At 35.4% G+C, this 18272-nt stretch overlaps 1 protein-coding gene across 6 annotated transcripts; it reads left to right on the top strand.

The window, feature by feature from the left end:
* The first annotated feature begins 1500 nt into the window (after nt 1-1500).
* ARMC1 (armadillo repeat containing 1) lies at nt 1501-17452 on the top strand. 6 transcript variants are annotated; one of them, XM_026692081.2, is made up of 7 exons: nt 1501-1720; nt 3125-3324; nt 7353-7444; nt 10759-10948; nt 14576-14692; nt 14796-14870; nt 15312-17452. In XM_026692081.2, exons 2-7 carry the CDS (start codon nt 3151-3153, stop codon nt 15501-15503), a joined length of 840 nt encoding a protein of 279 aa, XP_026547866.1. In that variant the 5' UTR covers nt 1501-1720; nt 3125-3150; the 3' UTR covers nt 15504-17452. The 6 variants fall into 6 exon arrangements, with proteins under 6 accessions (XP_026547866.1, XP_026547850.1, XP_026547883.1 ...); XM_026692065.2 differs by having other exon boundaries at nt 1501-1827; XM_026692098.2 differs by having other exon boundaries at nt 1505-1720; nt 3128-3324.
* The last annotated feature ends 820 nt before the right edge of the window (nt 17453-18272 follow it).

The following is an 18272-nucleotide window of genomic DNA, read 5'->3' as shown; positions in this document are numbered from 1 at the left end:
ACTGTAATTCCTGACCACTAGGGGTATTAGTTGTGTCTGATGGGAACTGTAGTTCAACCTATAGCAAACGAAAGGCTAACTATGAAAACACTGAACTACAGATGTGATAACCACCCTCAATCCCAAACTGCAGCATACTAACAGGTTAAGGATGTTGGAAAGTTTAAATATTAAATATTAAATTCTTTGCTTGGGAATCCCTAAATTTTGGGTCAGGATGGATGTAATGCTATATCTGTAGAGCACCAGGTTAGCAAAGATTAGCATCTTGAAGTCATGTCTTACTGAATTATGTGAGAGGATTGTTTTCTGTGATTTTGATGCACAAATAAAAAAAATTGCTGCTATTGCAAACAACGCTAGATGTTTATGTATAGCACAAGTGTCAAACTTGGGGTGTCATGTTGCCATCACAAGACATTTCACATTTCCCCCCTTTGCAGAGCTAGGGTGGGCGTGGCCTGCTTGTGATGCATCTGGCCCATGAACTGTAGTTTGACACCCCTGAATTGTATAGCTTAATCTACTGATTTTCAGCCTTAAACACATCCATGCCTTTTCCAAAGACCAAATGAATTTAATTAAAGGTATAGTTACAACTATACACTTACATATTCTTACTATCTACAATAGCAAAAATTTAACAGATGGCTATCATAAGCCTTTGCAAGAAACCCAGATGGGTTTAACAATCACACAAACCCACTATGGTTTCTTAATAAGCGTCAAGTGATTGGGTTTTGCTGGTACTTTAGGCAAACTGATTTATAATAAAAACTGTAGTTTATAAATGGCTGGATTTATTCAATATACTTAGTTATGTGTAAATGAGGCCATAATGTAACCCTTTTGTAACCACTTATAATTTATCAGTCATGAGTCATTTTCAATTGAAAAGCAACCTTGAGAAAAGGAAATTTAAATTGCAATTTAAATACAAGTATTCACCCAACTATGCAATTTACTTCCAGGTAAACATGGCCACCCCGTTAGTAGTTAGATGAAAACTTTAGGAATCTCCAGGGCTGTTTAGGTTGGTGGGGAGGCGGGGGAAGGCAGAAGGCAAAGCATTTCTAGAGCTACCAACAAAATTGCATGGATGTTTCTCTGAAATCAGATAAGGAGTTGCTTTTGATTCAAAGGAAAAATCTTTTTCAAAAATTCAAGTATATTGAATACTGCGCATTATACATTTTTATCCTAAGATCGCAATCCTATACGATATTTGATTATTTGGCTAAAACAGTTAACCAGTAGGATCCACTAAACTCGGGGGAAATGAAGACCCTCGCCTTCAAATAAGTCTCACTACGGGAGTCCACGGACAAGCAAATGTGCGAGGTCCGTCCCAAGGCACAACTGTTTTACTCATTCCGCCTGCAAAGAGTAAATGGTAACCATGAACCAGAGCTTCTTGGGAGTTGTAGTTGTTGAAATGCCTCCTAAAATTGATTTCATTCTAACCCATAATGCCTCAGAACCCTTGACCCGGAATAAGCCAATCGGAGGGGGTGTTCATAATAAGGCGAGCCACGAATGGAGAGAGGACGCCTTCGGTTGCAGCCAATCGCGTCTCAGGGATTGCCGCGGTGCCGGAGAGCGGCGCCCGCCCGCCTTACTGGGTGAATGCTGCCTTGGCGGGTCCGCGATTCCAGTTCATCTTTCTGACCTTCGCCGGGCGCCCGGAAGTTCCAAGCGGCTCCTCTGCCAGAGTCTCTGGGTTTGCGAAGGCGGCGGCAGCGCCATTAGCCGATACGTGATTTGGAGTGGTCCTTCCTCCGTGAGGGCGGGAGTACCAAAGCGCCTCCCCTTCTGCGTCCAATGAAAGTGAGGGCGGTAATGGGGGATCCCTGGACCTGGGAATGGGGCTGGGGGGGGGGGCAGGAAAGAGATGGGGAATGGAGGTGGGAATGGATTGAAGGCGGACGGGAAAGAACCCAAGACAGATTATGAACGCTGCTACTTATTCGATGCCTGCAATTCTTTTAGAGATCCAAATTATCCTCCTGTCCAAGACTGGTGATTTGACTTAAGTGATAAGACTTAAGTGATTTGCAATCACTTAAGACTCGGTGGCAGTTGGCTGCTAGTTAGGTTTAGTATTAGAGCTCAGCGCAATCTTGTTACGTTCAAACGGAAACACAGTTCGGGTAATTAAGTTTTTTAATGCGTGAGGTTGCAATCCTATTTACTTTCCTTAAAACCCGTGTCGTGATTTCATTTATATTATGTGATGCCTCCCAGTGTAAGAGTTGCAGTGCAAGAAAGTGCAAGGACGAGGCCTGGCAAGTGCCAGGGCTTGAGTCGAGTCACCGACTTGTAAGCATGAAAGCGAAAGAAAAGCTGCAGGGTCCTAATTGGAAATAAATATTCCTAGAAATAAGTTGCAGGCTACTTGTGGGTGAATATGCCTATGTTTGGACTTCGCAGTGGCATTTTATCTGAAGGCTGTTAATTGTGTGCTTGGAAGTGCTAGTGAAATTGCTAGACTTCTAATTAAGTATCCATAGGACTTCAAATGGCAGTCTTTCACAGGGTTTCTTGAAGGCCCTATTTCCCACAGTGGGATTACTGTTGTTTAAACTCTAGGGCTGTGATGGTGAACCTATGACACGCATGCTCTGTGTGCCACTTCTGCTGGCATGTGAGAGGTCGCCTGGAAGAACCCCACTGGACATAAGCATGTGCCCCCCGCCAGCTAGCTGATTCTCGGGTATCTGCCGCACATGCACAGGGAGATGCGGATGTGGGAGATATGCAGAGGCATGTGGTGTGCAGGGGGGTTGCATGTGCATGCGCACGGTGGGGGGGGTCATGTGCACATTGCATCATGGGTACAGACACGCGAGTGGTGCATGCATGCACATTTTTGGCACACAATGTGGAAAAGGTTCACCATCATGACCCTAGGGATTCATTAGACATCTGCAAATTTTTAAATGAAATTTCTTTCTAAATTTTGTGTGAGCAAGTTACTTGGCTGTGAATTTAGTTGTAGTAAGAAACTATTGAGTACTTCTTTCCTAAAAAATATCAAGATATTAAAACATAGAATGAATTTTTGCTTTAGTAGTTATGAAATTACTTCATATCACTATAGTTTTGATAACAAATTTCTTTATAGTAGAATCATATGTATGACAAGGAAAAATGAATACCTCAATGAATGTGGAGCCTGATGCACTCACCGTAGTAAACCAGCTGAGAGATTTGGCAGCTGATCCTCTGAATAGAAGAGCAATTGTCCAGGACCAGGGATGTCTACCAGGCCTTATATTATTTTTGGATCATCCCAACCCACCAGTTGTCCATTCAGCATTACTTGTAAGTATTAGTGGATAGCTCATCTTGTAGCATTAAGGATTTTGGGTAGCTATGGAATCTAAAACATAAGAACCTAAATGCACATTTGTTATCATGCATTTCCATGATTACACTCATAATCAATAACTAGTACACAAGTGGAAAGTTGCTTGAATTTGGGTTCTCTGCATGTGTTGAAACATCCTGAGTAGAGCAAGTTAAACACTTTACCCACTGAGACATAGAAAGATTGCTGAAATGAAAATGATGGGAAAAATTATAGCACGCTTAATATAGTTTAGAGCTCATCTACCTATAATATAGTTACACTGATAACTGCAAAACAAATTCTTATCTGCTTAATATTATGGAGTTATAGCAACAAAATTTTTTAGAAGGCAAAGTAACATTTGGAAACCTGTATTTACTCAGCATTTTGCAACTAAAGCAATTCATTATCATGTGAACTTCATTTCTTCTGTCTTGGCTTGGAAGTTTGTAGGACATTCATTTTATTCAAGGAAATTTTGTGGTATTTTTAGACTTGTGTGATGGCTAGCTTTCACATTTTGCCAGAATAGAGGTACACTGTGGTACATGTTTTGGGAATTCCCTACAATCTGTTCATTTTATTACATGTTTCTCTGTTCAGAAATTCTGACCAGAATCTGTCTACTACACTATGCAGGGGTCTACAAGTAGGTTTCATGTGTCTTAGGAAAATAAGAGACTTTGTCACTTGAAAAATACAGATGCATGCTATAATGAAGCTTGCAAGCATAAAATCCAAAGCTCTAGGGCGCATATTAGAAAATATTTTCTGAATTACATGTAGGCTATTTATTATTCAGATTAGTGTGCATCTATATTTTTTCTTACATTTTAGTATTTATTTTTAATCTACAGCACTTTTTCTGCACTTTGTGTAATGTTAATTCCAGAAAGACAGTATGCTGAGTGTATTGTATATGTGTGTAAATTATTCTCAACAAGAATTATAATAATCCCTGAACAAGAAGAGGGACTCCATGTTATTTTAAATATATAGATTAGTATTTAAAATATAACATGTGGTCTACTTAATTCATGGCAAATACAGCTACCAAATGGTGTGTGTTAATAGAGTTTGGTTATTTCTTTCAATAACAGTCGAAGTTTAAAATGTCTTTAGAGAAAGAGCTTGCTCCTGACAGCTTTAGCTTATATATGTTTTAGTTATTTCTTTGAACATAAATTTAAGTCATAATTATCTTTGAAGGCAGAAGCAAATCAATGAAGTTTAATCATGTTCTTTTGATATACCAATGGTGGCTAATCTTTTTCGGTTCCCGTGCTCATGTGCCAGCACCCAGAAGGCAATGCCCCCTGCGCATGTGTGAGTCCCCTCATGCATGCCGCATGTCTCTGCACATGCACGCGTGTCCCCCGCACCGCCACGCGTGTGTGCCAGATACCTGACAATCAGCTGTCGGGCGCATGTGTGGTGGGGCTCTTCCAAGCGACCCCTCGCTTGCCAGCAGAAGTGGCTCTGTATGCTACTTCCGGCACACGTGCCATAGGTTCACCATCACAGTGATATACTGTTCATGAAGAATAGAAGTCAGCATGAAACTAGTTTCAACAAATTAAACTGGCATTTTCAGAAGTTTCAGTAACTTGTTCAAACTTACTTCCTTTCTTGGAATTTTGTTTCCAAATGTTTTATTGAGGTTTATTGTAACATAAAATGTAATGAAAACAAAGATAAAGCAAAAAAAAAAGTTGGGAGGGAGGAAATATACAAGATTTTAAAAAAAGAAGGAAAAATGTGTTGACCTTCAACCCCTATCCAACAAAATACACAGTTGCAACTTCAACTTTTTACATTACCTATTATTATAAGCCAGTTCTATAATTGCATATTATTAAATCTTCAAATTCTAATTTTCATTTTTCTGTTTCAAGCATAAATAATCAGAAGCAGTATTCCAATAGAAACAAACCAAATAGAATCTCTTCATTTAAAACAGTTTACATTGCCATCTTAACCAAATTCTTTTTTTTTTTGTTAAAAATGTAGGAGGTGATATATAGTTCTATTTATGCATTAATTTCTCTGAATGATCATTCTTTATATTTAAAAAAAATCACCATCCTTTTTCAAATTCTTTGCTTTCTTGGGATTTTCAAATTTCAGTGATTGCTTTAAGAATCTAGGAAAAAATTATAATTATCATTGAAAAAGAAGAGGTCTAACTATATTCAGTAAGATGACTTGTGTGTGTGTGTGTGCCTTTAAGTCATTGCTGATTCTTGGTGACTTTTAGAGAAATCCCTGCAGTTTTCTTGGCAATATTTTAGAAGTGGTTTGCCATTTTCTCTTTCTTACGATTGAGAGAAAGGCACTGGTACAAAATCACTCAGTTGACTTCATGCTTAAGGTAGGACTAGAACTCATGATCTCCTAATTTTTAGCTCTGTGCTTTAATCCCAAACTGACTCTTATTAAATTACTAGTTGATAAAATAAGTGTAGTATTTGCCTTAGGATCTTCTCTTCTGGTTGGAGGCATATTTTTTTCCAGCTGTTATAAGCAGATTCTTAACTAAAGATACTACTCCGGTAGCAAAAAATTTACAGACTTATGATTTGCATCTATTGAAATCTAGTTTCAAGGCTGCCTAGATAGTGAGAATTTGGAATGTATATGGCCTATAGGTAATCCTTGAATTATGACCAGCATTGGGACTGAAATCTCAGTTGTTGAGTGAAATGGTTGTTAAGCAGGACATCTTATGACTGCTTTTCTCAATGACCATAATCCAGGCAACTCTGGGTTGCAGTTGTTAAGCGATATCAAGGGTTGCCAAGCAGACAAGAGTCCCAAGTAAGGAACACGGGGAAACTTTTCATTGGAGGAAACCTTGGGAGCCCCAATGAAGTTGTGTGTGAGTTTTGTGGGGTGTTTTGGACACGTTTCTCTGGTCTGGGAGCTGAAAATCCTCCCTGATGAAATCCAAGCAGGATTTTTAGTGCTTGAGCGGAGAACCGCTCATCCGTGTCTTGTGCTGGGTCTCCCAAGGCCTCCTCATCCTCCCCCCTGGGATTCCCCCTGCTCCTTATCTCACTGAGCTGCCTCTCTGCTCTCTCATTGAAAATCCTTCCTGGCAAAATTGTAGCAGGGTTTTTAGTGCCTGAGTGGATAACAGTGGATGAATTTAAAAGTGATGTTTAAATGTATTTTGCATATATATCATTTGGTTTTGTAAGGGAACTGATTATAATTTGTATATTGATATGGTTGGAGAAATCAAGTCTGAAGTTAATCAAAAGGTTGGAAGTCTCCTTTCTAGACAATCTTTTTTTCCAATCTTTTTTGAAAGCCTCCAGTGATGGAGCACCCACAACTTCAAGAAGCAGACAGTTCCATTGTTGAATGGCTTTCAGTCAACAAAGCTTCCACCCATTGTGACAGTCTTTCAACTTTTGGAAGACTGCTATCATTTTCCCTTAGCTTTCTTTTCTTTAGCCTAGGCTTCCAAGAGCCATGCACTTTTAACCAACTTCATAAGATTTAGCCTCCAGTTCTCTCACCATCTTTCTCCTCTTGTCTACACTCTAATTCCTGTTCATTTCACTCTTTATTGCATTTATCTAATTTGTGCTTCCAGAATTAATATGCAAATCAAAACCCAATTACTTTTTACTATGCAGTTTCCCAAACACAGACTATATTCTAACTGCATATGGAATGTCCACGAGATTATTAAAATCCCAAGTGTAGAAATAGCCAAACTTGAAATTGAACACATCAGAATTATCCATTCTTATTTTATAGAGAGAGAAACATTATTTTTGATATTTACCTGGCACATATATGCTAACAGGTGAGATGGGTGATATAGAAATGGGATGACTAAGTAAATAAACAGTATTTTAGGTTTATGTTGTAAGCATAACACAGTTCCCAATCTTCTGAATTACTACAATGCATTTTTGAGAGATGCGAAAGAAAATGCAGAGAATGTCTTTTGTTGTGGTTGGTTCTTTGATCCATTTGTTTCTAATAGGCTCTACGTTATTTGGCGGAATGTCGGGCCAATAGAGAAAAGATGAAAAGTGAACTGGGAATGATGCTGAGTTTACAGACTGTTGTACAGAAGTAAGTATAGTATGCTTTCTGTGGTAAATGTACTTGATTGTGTTTTCCTTTAAAATTGCTTTCAAAATCATATACACAGCAATACAAAGGTAATTTGTTTTTGCTGATTCTATACAATGTGATCAATGAAATTCTGCTTTAAAGGCAGCAGTGATCATATGACTGCAGGTACAGTGCACTGGCTGGAACTGTCATAAGTACCATTCATTCAGTGTCACTGTATCTTTGAACAGATAATGAATGACTGGTGATAACCTGAAAACTATTTGTATGAAGATCCTAAGAGACAGAAAGTTAGTCCCGCTACTGTATCCCAAGTACAGGTTTCATCAGCTAATCCCAGCAATGCCAATCTTAAGGGAGATTGTAGTCTAAAACATCTGAAGGACAACAGTGTCCTAAATGTTGCTAAAAGATTCAGATTTTTTTAAAATTATTTTTTTTTAATATAATTCCATCTTCAGTTGAACAGTGTGTTGTCTGGGTACAAATATCTTTGTTGAACAGTAATCAAAATTTGCAACATTCATTACATTTATATTAATTCTACAATATTAAAATAGCAATATTCAACATATTAATCATAATATTTGCTTGTCTCTTTTAATATAACATCTTTATTTTGTTTCCCTCTTTCTAACTTCCATTTTTGTTGTTTACCTTAAATCTCATGTCATATAATATTTAGTTCGCTCTTTCTCCTTAATTGTAAGCATTTGTTCATTTCTGCACATTTAATATTTTCCTAATCACATTTTCATCTGTAGGTATCTCTTCACTCTTCCAGGTTTGTGCCTATACAATTCTAGCAGCAGTTAACATATATGAATAACTAACTATGCATCTAAAGTGCAGATTCTGTGCAGTTTTAACTTATTTTATGTTTTATATTAATTATATTTGGATTATATTTGATAATCCTGAGGATCTTTACAACGTCTATTTTTTTTGGTATTTCATAATTTAGGGGGATTTTGATAGCTAGGAACTTTTAATGCAGATTGGCAAATTAATGAAAGCCGAAGTCTAATTATTTTGGCTAAAAGCACTTTTTATTCCATAGTAGTCTACTTTTGCCAGGATATATTGAACTAAATCCAGCACAGATTTTTCCAATTTATTAGTTATCTAAAACAATCAGCTAAATTAATATGTATTTAATTGCACAAGAATCCCTTGCAGGTATGTATTTCCCTTACCCACACTTCTGTAAATCTAACCATTTCCATCAGTTTTAATTTAATACAGTTTTAATTGCTTGTAGTTCCCTTTAGAAAAGTTTAAACTGATTATCTTAAATTGCCAGAAGCAAGGGGAGAATGATATCCTTCAATATGGATATCAGTATGGTACTATGAATCCAGAATTCCTGGATGATAATTGAATAAAATCCGTTATCTATTGTGGCTATTATTCAACACAACAGAGGATAATGAGGCACTGCCAATGGATAGTATGAGTCTTATTTTGAATCTATAAGTTGGATTTTGGATTTTCTTCATGATGGTCATATACAAATTTCTCATATGATAGTGAGAAAAATACAAGCGTGAATCAACCCAGTTCTAAACTGGATTTTTAAAATTACAGTTTGTAAAACAATAAGTATCTTGGTTTATGTACAATTAATGGTAAGCAATCTAAGGCGAGGTAGCACATGCTTTGATTTTGACTTTCTGGAATTTTTTGAAATTGTGAACATTTTATACATTAATGGTAGAAAGGCAATGGATGCACATTGTATAGTGCAATATGGAGCTTAGGAATACAGCTTTAGTTTAATTTTAATGTTCTTAAAGAAAAGGAAACAATGCCATCTGCTGTGCCTAATTGGAAAATGCCTAAATAATGTTTTGAAGATATAGTTCAAGTTTTGTTATGCAATTAAAACAATCATATTTGGGAACAAAACAAATAATGCAGCCAATGTTTATTTGCTTAGTAACAAAATACATTGATTGACAAAAGGAAATAATCAAGTTATTAACAGTAATAAACCTCATAAAATACTTACAATCCCCCAACTGAAATTTTCTAGGAATTGATATTATTTTCATAACTGTTACACAAATGTGCCATTCCAGAAATATGGAAAAGAATTAAAATTATTATTGTACTAAAGGAGCTCTGTTCTGATTAAACTAAAATAGCCTCTAAATATTGTAATCCCATTTTCAGCAACATTGGATTTCTATTTCTCCATATTGTGGGGTGTATGTGTGCTGAAATGTATTCATTACCCTTGTAGTTTTGTGTTTCTCTACCAAAGTATCTTTGAAACTACAAAACATCTGTTAGATGTTGCTTTGGACAAACTGTGTACATATATACAGAGAAACTATACAGAGATACATATTTCAAAGCTACTATCTATCTTTGTGTTAATATCTTTCATTAATGTTCATATTTTCCTTCTAAGAGCAATTTCTCACCTATCTTTAATATAATACCTTCTGAAAGGAGATCCGAGTAAGGTTGGATTGTTTTATTCCAAGGCTAAGCGCTACTTTCTCAGGTTTTGTTATATGACACTACTCTGGATGGGAGCAATGTATAAAATTTCTACTCTGTTCCAAGTAACTTACATATCCTTTTCCCTTATGTTCAGTTCCCCAGACTATCAGGTCAATCATGCTTATAGATTTAGATTTATTCCTTTCCACATGTACATATAAATACACTTATGTTTAAACCCTGTGTTAAATAAATATTTCCCCCTAAGCAGATATTATTTAAAGAGTCATATTTCTGATTCACTGTTGGGGCTTTGAATGGTTCAATGTCTTTTTTGAATTATCTCATCTGATTGTCACCCATTCATTCAATGTCAGCTACCAGTCTATTTTTCTCCTTGAATTTCATTTGTTCAGAATATTGCATGTTCCCCCTCCCTCCATTCATCTCTGGTTTTTCTATTACTACTATTCCCTGGAGAATGTCAGATGACTACAACAAATTATGTTTTTTTTTATTATAGAGATACAATAATTAGCTCAGTGTTTATCAACCTCATCCACTAATATGTTTGGACTTCAACTGCCAATAAATCATTTAACTGAAAATCCATAATAAATTAAAAGTAATGATAAATAAGACAAAGTAATGATAAATAAGTATTTAGGGAAGGAATCTTTTTGTAAGGGGTGATTGTTTTGTAAAACTAAGGACCAAGATTAAAAAATAATCTTAGGATCTATAGTGCTACTGACGTAGAAGTAAAAAAACAGGTGTCTTTTCTGGAAGAATTATAAAAGAAATTCGGTTAAGAAAAAACTACAATACATCTACATAAATCTGAATTTTCTTTGCTTTAGGACCACAACACCTGGGGAAACAAAACTATTAGCTTCAGAAATTTATGATATTCTTCAGTCTTCCAATATGTCTGACATGGACAATGTGAATGAGATGAATTCTCGACGTCGAAAAGCTCAGTTTTTTCTTGGAAGTACAAATAAACGTGCTAAAACAGTAGTTTTACACATAGACGGCCTTGATGATTCGGTAAGAAATTCATTTTGGAATTTATAACTCACACTGAAATATGAAAATGAGAACAATTGTTTTTTGTAAATATATTCGATGTGTAGATGTAATATATAACTAAATGTAAATATATTTAATCTGTGTTAAGTCTGTTTTCAAATCCCTTGGGTGTGCCTTATTACAAATAACTGTTTGTAATGAACATTTCAGAAATAACTTTACATTTCCCAAGAAACTAACAACATAAATATCTCTGAATATATAAACTTGTTGATCTATGTTCAGCCACTTTAGGGCCTGGAAGTAAGTAAAAGACTTGGCTAAGAAATTGAGCATATGCTATTACAGTGGCAAGCTATAGGAAAATAGTAAAGTAGGCTGACCAGCCTGCCAACCTTGTCATTGGACTGGCTACACGTTCTTCCAGAATATTCTATTCAGGTCCGTGTTCTGATTTCCATTTTGTCCTACCCCAGTAGATTTATATAAAACATATAAGTGTTTATATATTATTCTACTTCCAATAACTTGGTGGTTTATAATACACCATCATAGAAAATTAAACTATAAATCACATAATCTAAAAAAGTTACTAGGATTGCCTAGGCCCACAAAATTCTTGGTTATTTTAACTTTGAAGACTGTTTCTACCAATTTATCTGGAATAAATAAAGCTGACTAACATATTATCCTGATCCTTCCTGGTCTCTTTTAAAAATTAGTGTCATATATGATAACTTTCAATCTTATGTATTGAGCCCTATTTGAAAACAAGTTACTCATTTTGGGGAGTTAAGTGGTGTCACATCTTGAGCTCTTTACGAACTCTGCCATCGGATGTGGTGATTGTTTTCTAAAAGATGGGAGACAGCAATATTTCATCAATACTACAACTGCTGTATGGGTTAGCTACAACAACAAAATGGAGCAATTATTTTTCTTGCTACTTTTTTATTTAAAATTCTCCTTTAAATTTTTTTAAAATTAAGAATAATTTTGGTTTATACAAAAAAAATGTAAGTTTTTTAAAAAAATTAGCTTTGCTTGCAGTCTTTTTATATTGTATGATATTTCTTTGACTGTTGGATAGCAGATATTCAGTGGAGTTTTTATAGAACATCAAATAGGTTCTATAAATTTATCCTCCATTCTTGTAGAAAGCATCTGAGGGCCATGTCTAGCTTTTTATGGCTGCCTAGAAAAATATAAAACTTTTTGAACAGGTTATCCACAGTGCCCCTTAGGTTTCAGTTTCAGTCCTATGCCATTGTAAATTATTGAACCTGATCTTTTGCTGCATTGCCTTATATCTTGGACAAGTTAGCCTGTAAGAGAAGCAGATTTACAGGTTATGCATCCTCACTAATAAAGCTGGTGGGGTGATAATTTGAGTGACAATCAGCATATACAATGTGGGAAGTATGAATGAGACGAAATCTGATTTGAATTGATCCAAATGGTTGAAACAGATTGATTTCAGTTACAAATGATTAAAAAAAGGTTTCTGCACATTTGCGGAAGCATTCAATTTGTTTTAATAGATTTAAAGTCATCTCACGTATTTAATGATTCAACTTTCTAAGGGGATTCAGTGATTTGACTGAATATTCAAATCAACTATTTGCTCAGACCCAGTATGGACTCAGGCCTACACTTCCAGAATCAATTCAAATCCAGAATAACATTTCTCTTTTGGCTTTCTTTCACCTTCTTTCATTAAAACAGATCTAATTAGTTCCCCTAAATTTGTCCCTGTTATGGTAATTAACTTGGTTGTTTATGTGCTTGCCCATTGGTGTGTCTTAAATGTTTCTAAAAGCTAAGAAAATACTGTGGAGTCCTTTGTGCTCTGAACTTGATTATTTGCTTGCAGACATTTCATTATCCAACTCACTGTCACTGATGATGTTACCTTAGTTGGATAATAAAATGTCCTTAAGGTCTCGTTACCAGGGATAACGTCATATCTGTTTTAACCTTGATCAGATACATCAACTTCATAGTCCTTTTAACAAAGTTGACCTTTAATCCCTTCAAATAATGTCCTACAATTTGATTTATTTTTATTATTTTCTTCTTCCCTTCTTACAAAATTGTTAGAAGTTTTAACAAGACTTTTTTATAAATCCAATATAGGAAAATTATCCAGGACCCAGATTGTTGGGGGCAATATGCTGACTCTGTAAACCGCTTAGAGAGGCTGTAAAGCACTATGAAGTGGTATATAAGGTTAAGTGCTATTACTATATTTCCCTATCATTTTTGTAGGCTGTCATTTTTAAATCTACTTTAAAATTAATCTCAATCCTGACAGGGAAAACCTGTTCCTCTTCCATAACATTTATAGAGGCAGGTACTTTTAAAATTAACTTTTGGGTCCATTGTTCAAAAATACCCTTCAATATGTCCAATGTTAAAATATTTTACAGTATTTCATTCTGTATTAGTAAGTCAAATTTATATGTTCTTCTCCTTTAATTGTTATCTTTAGTTCTTCTGGTGCCCTCTATTGTCCAACCTTCAAAATCTCATCCTATCTTAAAAACAAAAACAAAACAAAAGCATTTTATCACTGGAAAGGTCTTTATAATAATGTTAAAATCTTCCTTCCAATTCATCTGTTCCATCAGTCTGTTTGTAACTTTTGAAAATTAAAATTCTACTGACACTTTTTCTGTTTATTCTACACACATGCATGCATACACACATATACCTTTATGTTTCTATTAAACCTTTTTCACTAAATATTGAAGAAAACTCAATCGTTGTTGTCAGCCTTGTCAATCCAAAGAATTAACAAACAATTTCTGAAAGTGTTTAGAAAAGGAAGTATGCGGAGCCAGTATCCTTTTGAAATACCAAGCATGGTTTGAGCAACCTGGCTATTTTATCATCTTTCATATCTGTTAAACTGCCAGAAAAGAGCAACTGTCTAGAGCACTTATGGGTGATCTGAAGGACAAGGAAGGACTCACAAAGAACCGGTCTATTTGCTGCATTAGCTCTGCTTTTACCAGAGCCGTTTTCAATTTGCCATTTCTTCTCCAGGAGTCCCTAAAAGCATTAAAACATGCTGGGGCAATTCAGAGTTGATGAAACTAGCATAGCTTACTGTTGTGTTGTTGCATAGAAGAGGCCCTGTCATTTACTTAAAGCATAAGATGAGCTTGTGATTGGATAAGCAGACATTGTCAGTTGACATCAGAATTGAGTTGTGTAGTGCAGTGATGTTCATGAGCTGCCACAGATAAGGAAGCTGAAGGATGTAACAGCTGCTTTGATGCTTTCAGTCAGTATGGATACAAGATGTCTGATAAATAGCAACTTAAAAACTAACTGCTCATCAGCGAGGATTTCAGTCAGTCAGAACTAAATCACAAGAGACTGTTTAGCTGATCATAACAAAGAAAAGCTGCTTTGCTTTTCAGCACTTTCCATCATTATTCACAGTTGATTTCTCTCTAGTTTGCCTACAAAATGTAAGCAGAAATGTTACCTTTTTATACCCTTACAGCCAAATGCAAACAATTATTTATTTTTGTTTAGAAATATTGTTCTGCTTGTATAGCATCACATGCACCTATGTGTTAACTTCATGTTATTTACTTAGTATTGACCCATTTAATGCATCTCTTTAATTTCCAGTCACGGAGAAACCTATGCGAAGAAGCCTTACTTAAAATAAAAGGGGTCATCAGCTTTACGTTTCAAATGGCAATTCAAAGATGTGTTGTCAGAATCAGATCAGATTTAAAAGCAGAGGTAAGCATGGTTTGCTTTCCTTATTTTCAGCTTCAGGTACAGATTTTTTTTTTTTAAAAAAAATCTTGCTCTTCTTATTGTTTCCTTTTCCATTTTTGTGCAGGCACTGGCCACAGCGATAGCATCAACCAAAGTTATGAAAGCCCAGCAAGTTGTAAAAAGTGAAACTGGAGAAGAGGTGAGAGAACTGCCCACCCAATAAAAGTATATTGTTAAAAGAGTTGGCACTAAGAAAACAGCAGTGATTTTTCCATCCAGTATAATAATATCCATCACATATACATGAGATTCTCCGCTGATAAATTTCTCAAGCTGCTTTGAGCACCAATATCTGAATAATATGGATAAGAAAAGCTTTAGATGTGGAATTTTCAATGCCGTCTATGTTTGGATAGCGTGGTAGAACTCATGAGCCAGAAGAGGAAAAAATGATATGTGTTTTTTTTTTAAAAAAAGCACCTTTAAAAAGTCATTTTTATCCTTTCTGCTAATAAAAATTACATTATCCAAAAGCAATTGCAGAAATAAATGTAGCCTAGCTGAAAAGCAAAAGCAAAATTTGTAAAATAAGATGTGATGTTCCATGATGCGTGTTAATACCACGTTCCCTTTTTGGCAGATGTTGGTTCCTTTCCAAGATACTCCAGTAGAAGTGGAGCAAAATACTGACCTCCCTGAATACTTGCCAGAAGATGAAAGTCCTTCAAAGGAACAAGACAAAGCCGTGTCCCGTGTTGGGTCACACCCAGAAGGGGCAGCCAGTTGGCTGAGCACAGCTGCAAATTTTCTTTCCAGATCTTTCTATTGGTGACTTTGAATCAAGGCTAAAGGACTGTGCCAACCAACAGGGGGTAGTTTTTCCATTATTTTGGCGAACTGCCGAGTGCAATTTGCAATAAGTTATCGTAACAATTTTTTAGACTACACAAAATATATACTGTGTTTTACATTTTATTGAACATTTTGGCCTTTTGAGCAATCAGAAGATGGAAGCCTCAGATCAACGTTTGTTCATTCCCTCTCTCCCCCCTTTATGTTTTGTTGCCTCACTTTTTAATGTGGGTCCATGATCAACCAAACATTTTTGAATTTATGAAGCTTTACGTTAACATTCATGATAAATAGATGCAGAGCCCGCTCAACACAAATGTCAGGACATACGTGCAAAGAAATTGTTAACTCTGATTTTAAAAAAATGAAATGCCTTTTTTTCTTTTCAGCCTTATTTCAGATTATATATTTCAATTAGATGGCTCTAGAAGGAAAAAAGGCAGATTTGTTCACCTTTTTTCAGAGCCAGTGTGTCATGCTCTATTTGTAAGAAGACTTGAACTTTAAACTTGGGGATTTGTTTTTTTTAAAATTGTCAGTCCATAACCACTTTCAATACGAATGTTTTAGTAAAAAGAAGTTAAGACAGAAATACATTATAAATAATCTAAAAATGCTTCTGACGAAGGCTTTGACTTTCCAAGTATGACAAGAAACTATTGATTGGAATGTAGGTCATTACTTTTCACAAACTTCAATTTGTTGCCATGATACTTTGTCTGTAGTAGGAAGTGTGGTGACTGAATAGAAAACAAACTTTGAGTGAGAGCTGAAAATTTAAGATTATGGAAAAGGGATAAGAAACAGGATGTTGAATATGCCATTGTGCCCCTACATTTTAAACATTTTGGCTTGATGAAAACCATATATTATTCCTATTGCCTTTTAAAGAAGCTGCTGTCCTGTGTCAGTAGGGCTGATATTTGGAGCTGTATGATGGTTTATGTCATGTCAGAGCCAGGAGCAGGGCAAAACTAGTGCCTGATAGCTAGGGTTGAGGGACATCTTTGAAAATATGAAGAATCCCTAAAAGTGCATTGTAGCTAGTCTGTTAAAATCCCATACTCTGAGAGCATCATCTTGTATCGTAGCTCATTAAAGAAGTTCTAAAGTGCTTGGATCTTGTCTTTTAGTTCCCAATAATGATAAAACAGGTGCTGTTTCAGTAGGCAAGATGTTGAGAACAGCAATTAGATTATTGAAATTTTGGCTGAGATTTTTGTCAGTTTGTTAGAACAACTGCTACTTTGCACCACAGGAGTATAGCTGAGAAATTGCAGTGCTGTTCAAAATTAAGTCCTTTGCAAATCATTTTGTGCTACAGTTGTTAAGATATGGACTTTTTTTTTTGAGGCAAAGTTTTATCCTTTGGAAGACCATATATTTCTTGCACAATCGCAGCAATTAAGTAGCATCATGAAATTCTTACATAAATGAAAATAATGTGCAAGAGAAAAGGAATATTCCAAAAATAATTTAAAATGCACCTGAATGCAGTGTCCTTTTAAGATGAAGAACTTTCTTTCAGATTATTTTCTGTTTTATTATATCTAGTTTATTTGGTTAAAGTTTACACACACAGAATACAGGCTTTCTAAGGCATGTATTATAATCAATATGTATTACAAAGCATATTGCTGTCTAGAATGTTACAATACCAAATGTGTTTGCAAAGATCTCTGCTGTGTAACCATGGATGCAATGTTTACTTTTCATTTTAACACCTTTTCTCTACATTTTGCATTGCCGCACACCTTCTTTACTACATGACACATCTTTTTGAATATTAGTGATTCTATACTAGTAAATATTAAAATGTGTATTTGGTTTGTAGGTATGCTTTTTTTGGTCAGTATTGCAGCTGTCCCAGTTAATGTATCTGTAAAACAGATTTTGAAAAACTGTAAAATAAAAGTGTAATATAATGAACTGGCATCCTTCTATTCTTATAAGGATTTTTGAAGCATGAAGTTCAGAATTCATAAGATGATGTTTGAATCGGCAGAGGAGGATTTTTTGTAGGTGCAGTTACATTGTGAATGTACACTGGTTACTCATAAAAATAAAAAGAGCAGATATTTTTTTCAGGAAAGCAAAATTTAAGCTACTTTGACCATGAATAAAATTATGCTGCTCTTTTTATTGTTAGCAGAAACTGAGAATATGGAGTGTTTCAACCTCAAAATGCCCTATTCTGTCCTTGCTGGAAGTGTCTTGATGTAAGAATAGTTATTCTGATTTAATGGCAGAAATCTGACCTTGAAACTGACTATTCCAAATGTACCAAGATTAAATTCTTCTATTATTTCAAAGCTGGTCCCATTTTGATAAAGCTGGAACAAGTCATTTTGGTGAGAACAGTGTTGTAATCTTGAAATATTTTGGACTAGTCTATTAAATCTTATGCAACAATGGGATGTTTCCTCTTTGGAGGAATCATTTGTATCGTCTCCAGCAGAAGAAAAAAAGAACTGCTATACATCTTATCTGAAATGCAAAGATTGATCTAATTTCTAGATATAGGTATGATTGCAGAGCCCTTCAAATGTGGACAGTGCATGTTAAATGAAATTTTACATAAAGAATATCACTAAAATCTCCAGATATTGGCAGACAGTTGTGCATTTTATATATTGCTGAGCCAACTGAAGCAAGTTGCTGTCTATATTATAGAGCCATTATATTAATTTCACAGGTGAACTGAACTGCTGAAGCAAAATATGGTTCTTTGTAAGAAGTGTTTTCTCAT

The sequence above is a fragment of the Notechis scutatus genome, chromosome 3, assembly GCF_049901735.1.
Source record: "Notechis scutatus isolate UNSWTSFEM ecotype Mainland chromosome 3, rNotScu1.2, whole genome shotgun sequence".
Classification (NCBI taxonomy): Eukaryota; Metazoa; Chordata; class Lepidosauria; order Squamata; family Elapidae; genus Notechis; species Notechis scutatus.
Note: the sequence above shows the minus strand (reverse complement) of the source record. Positions and strands in the feature narration are given on the sequence as shown.

What these genes read in the sequence shown, in the direction of transcription:
- ARMC1 (XM_026692081.2), top strand. Translation starts at nt 3,151, where the DNA reads ATGAATACCTCAATGAATGTGGAGCCTGATGCACTCACCGTAGTAAAC. An exon ending in TTACAGACTGTTGTACAGAA is followed by an intron (nt 7,445 to 10,758) that starts GTAAGTATAGTA and finishes TCTTTGCTTTAG; the next exon opens with GACCACAACACCTGGGGAAA. An exon ending in AAAGTGAAACTGGAGAAGAG is followed by an intron (nt 14,871 to 15,311) that starts GTGAGAGAACTG and finishes CCTTTTTGGCAG; the next exon opens with ATGTTGGTTCCTTTCCAAGA.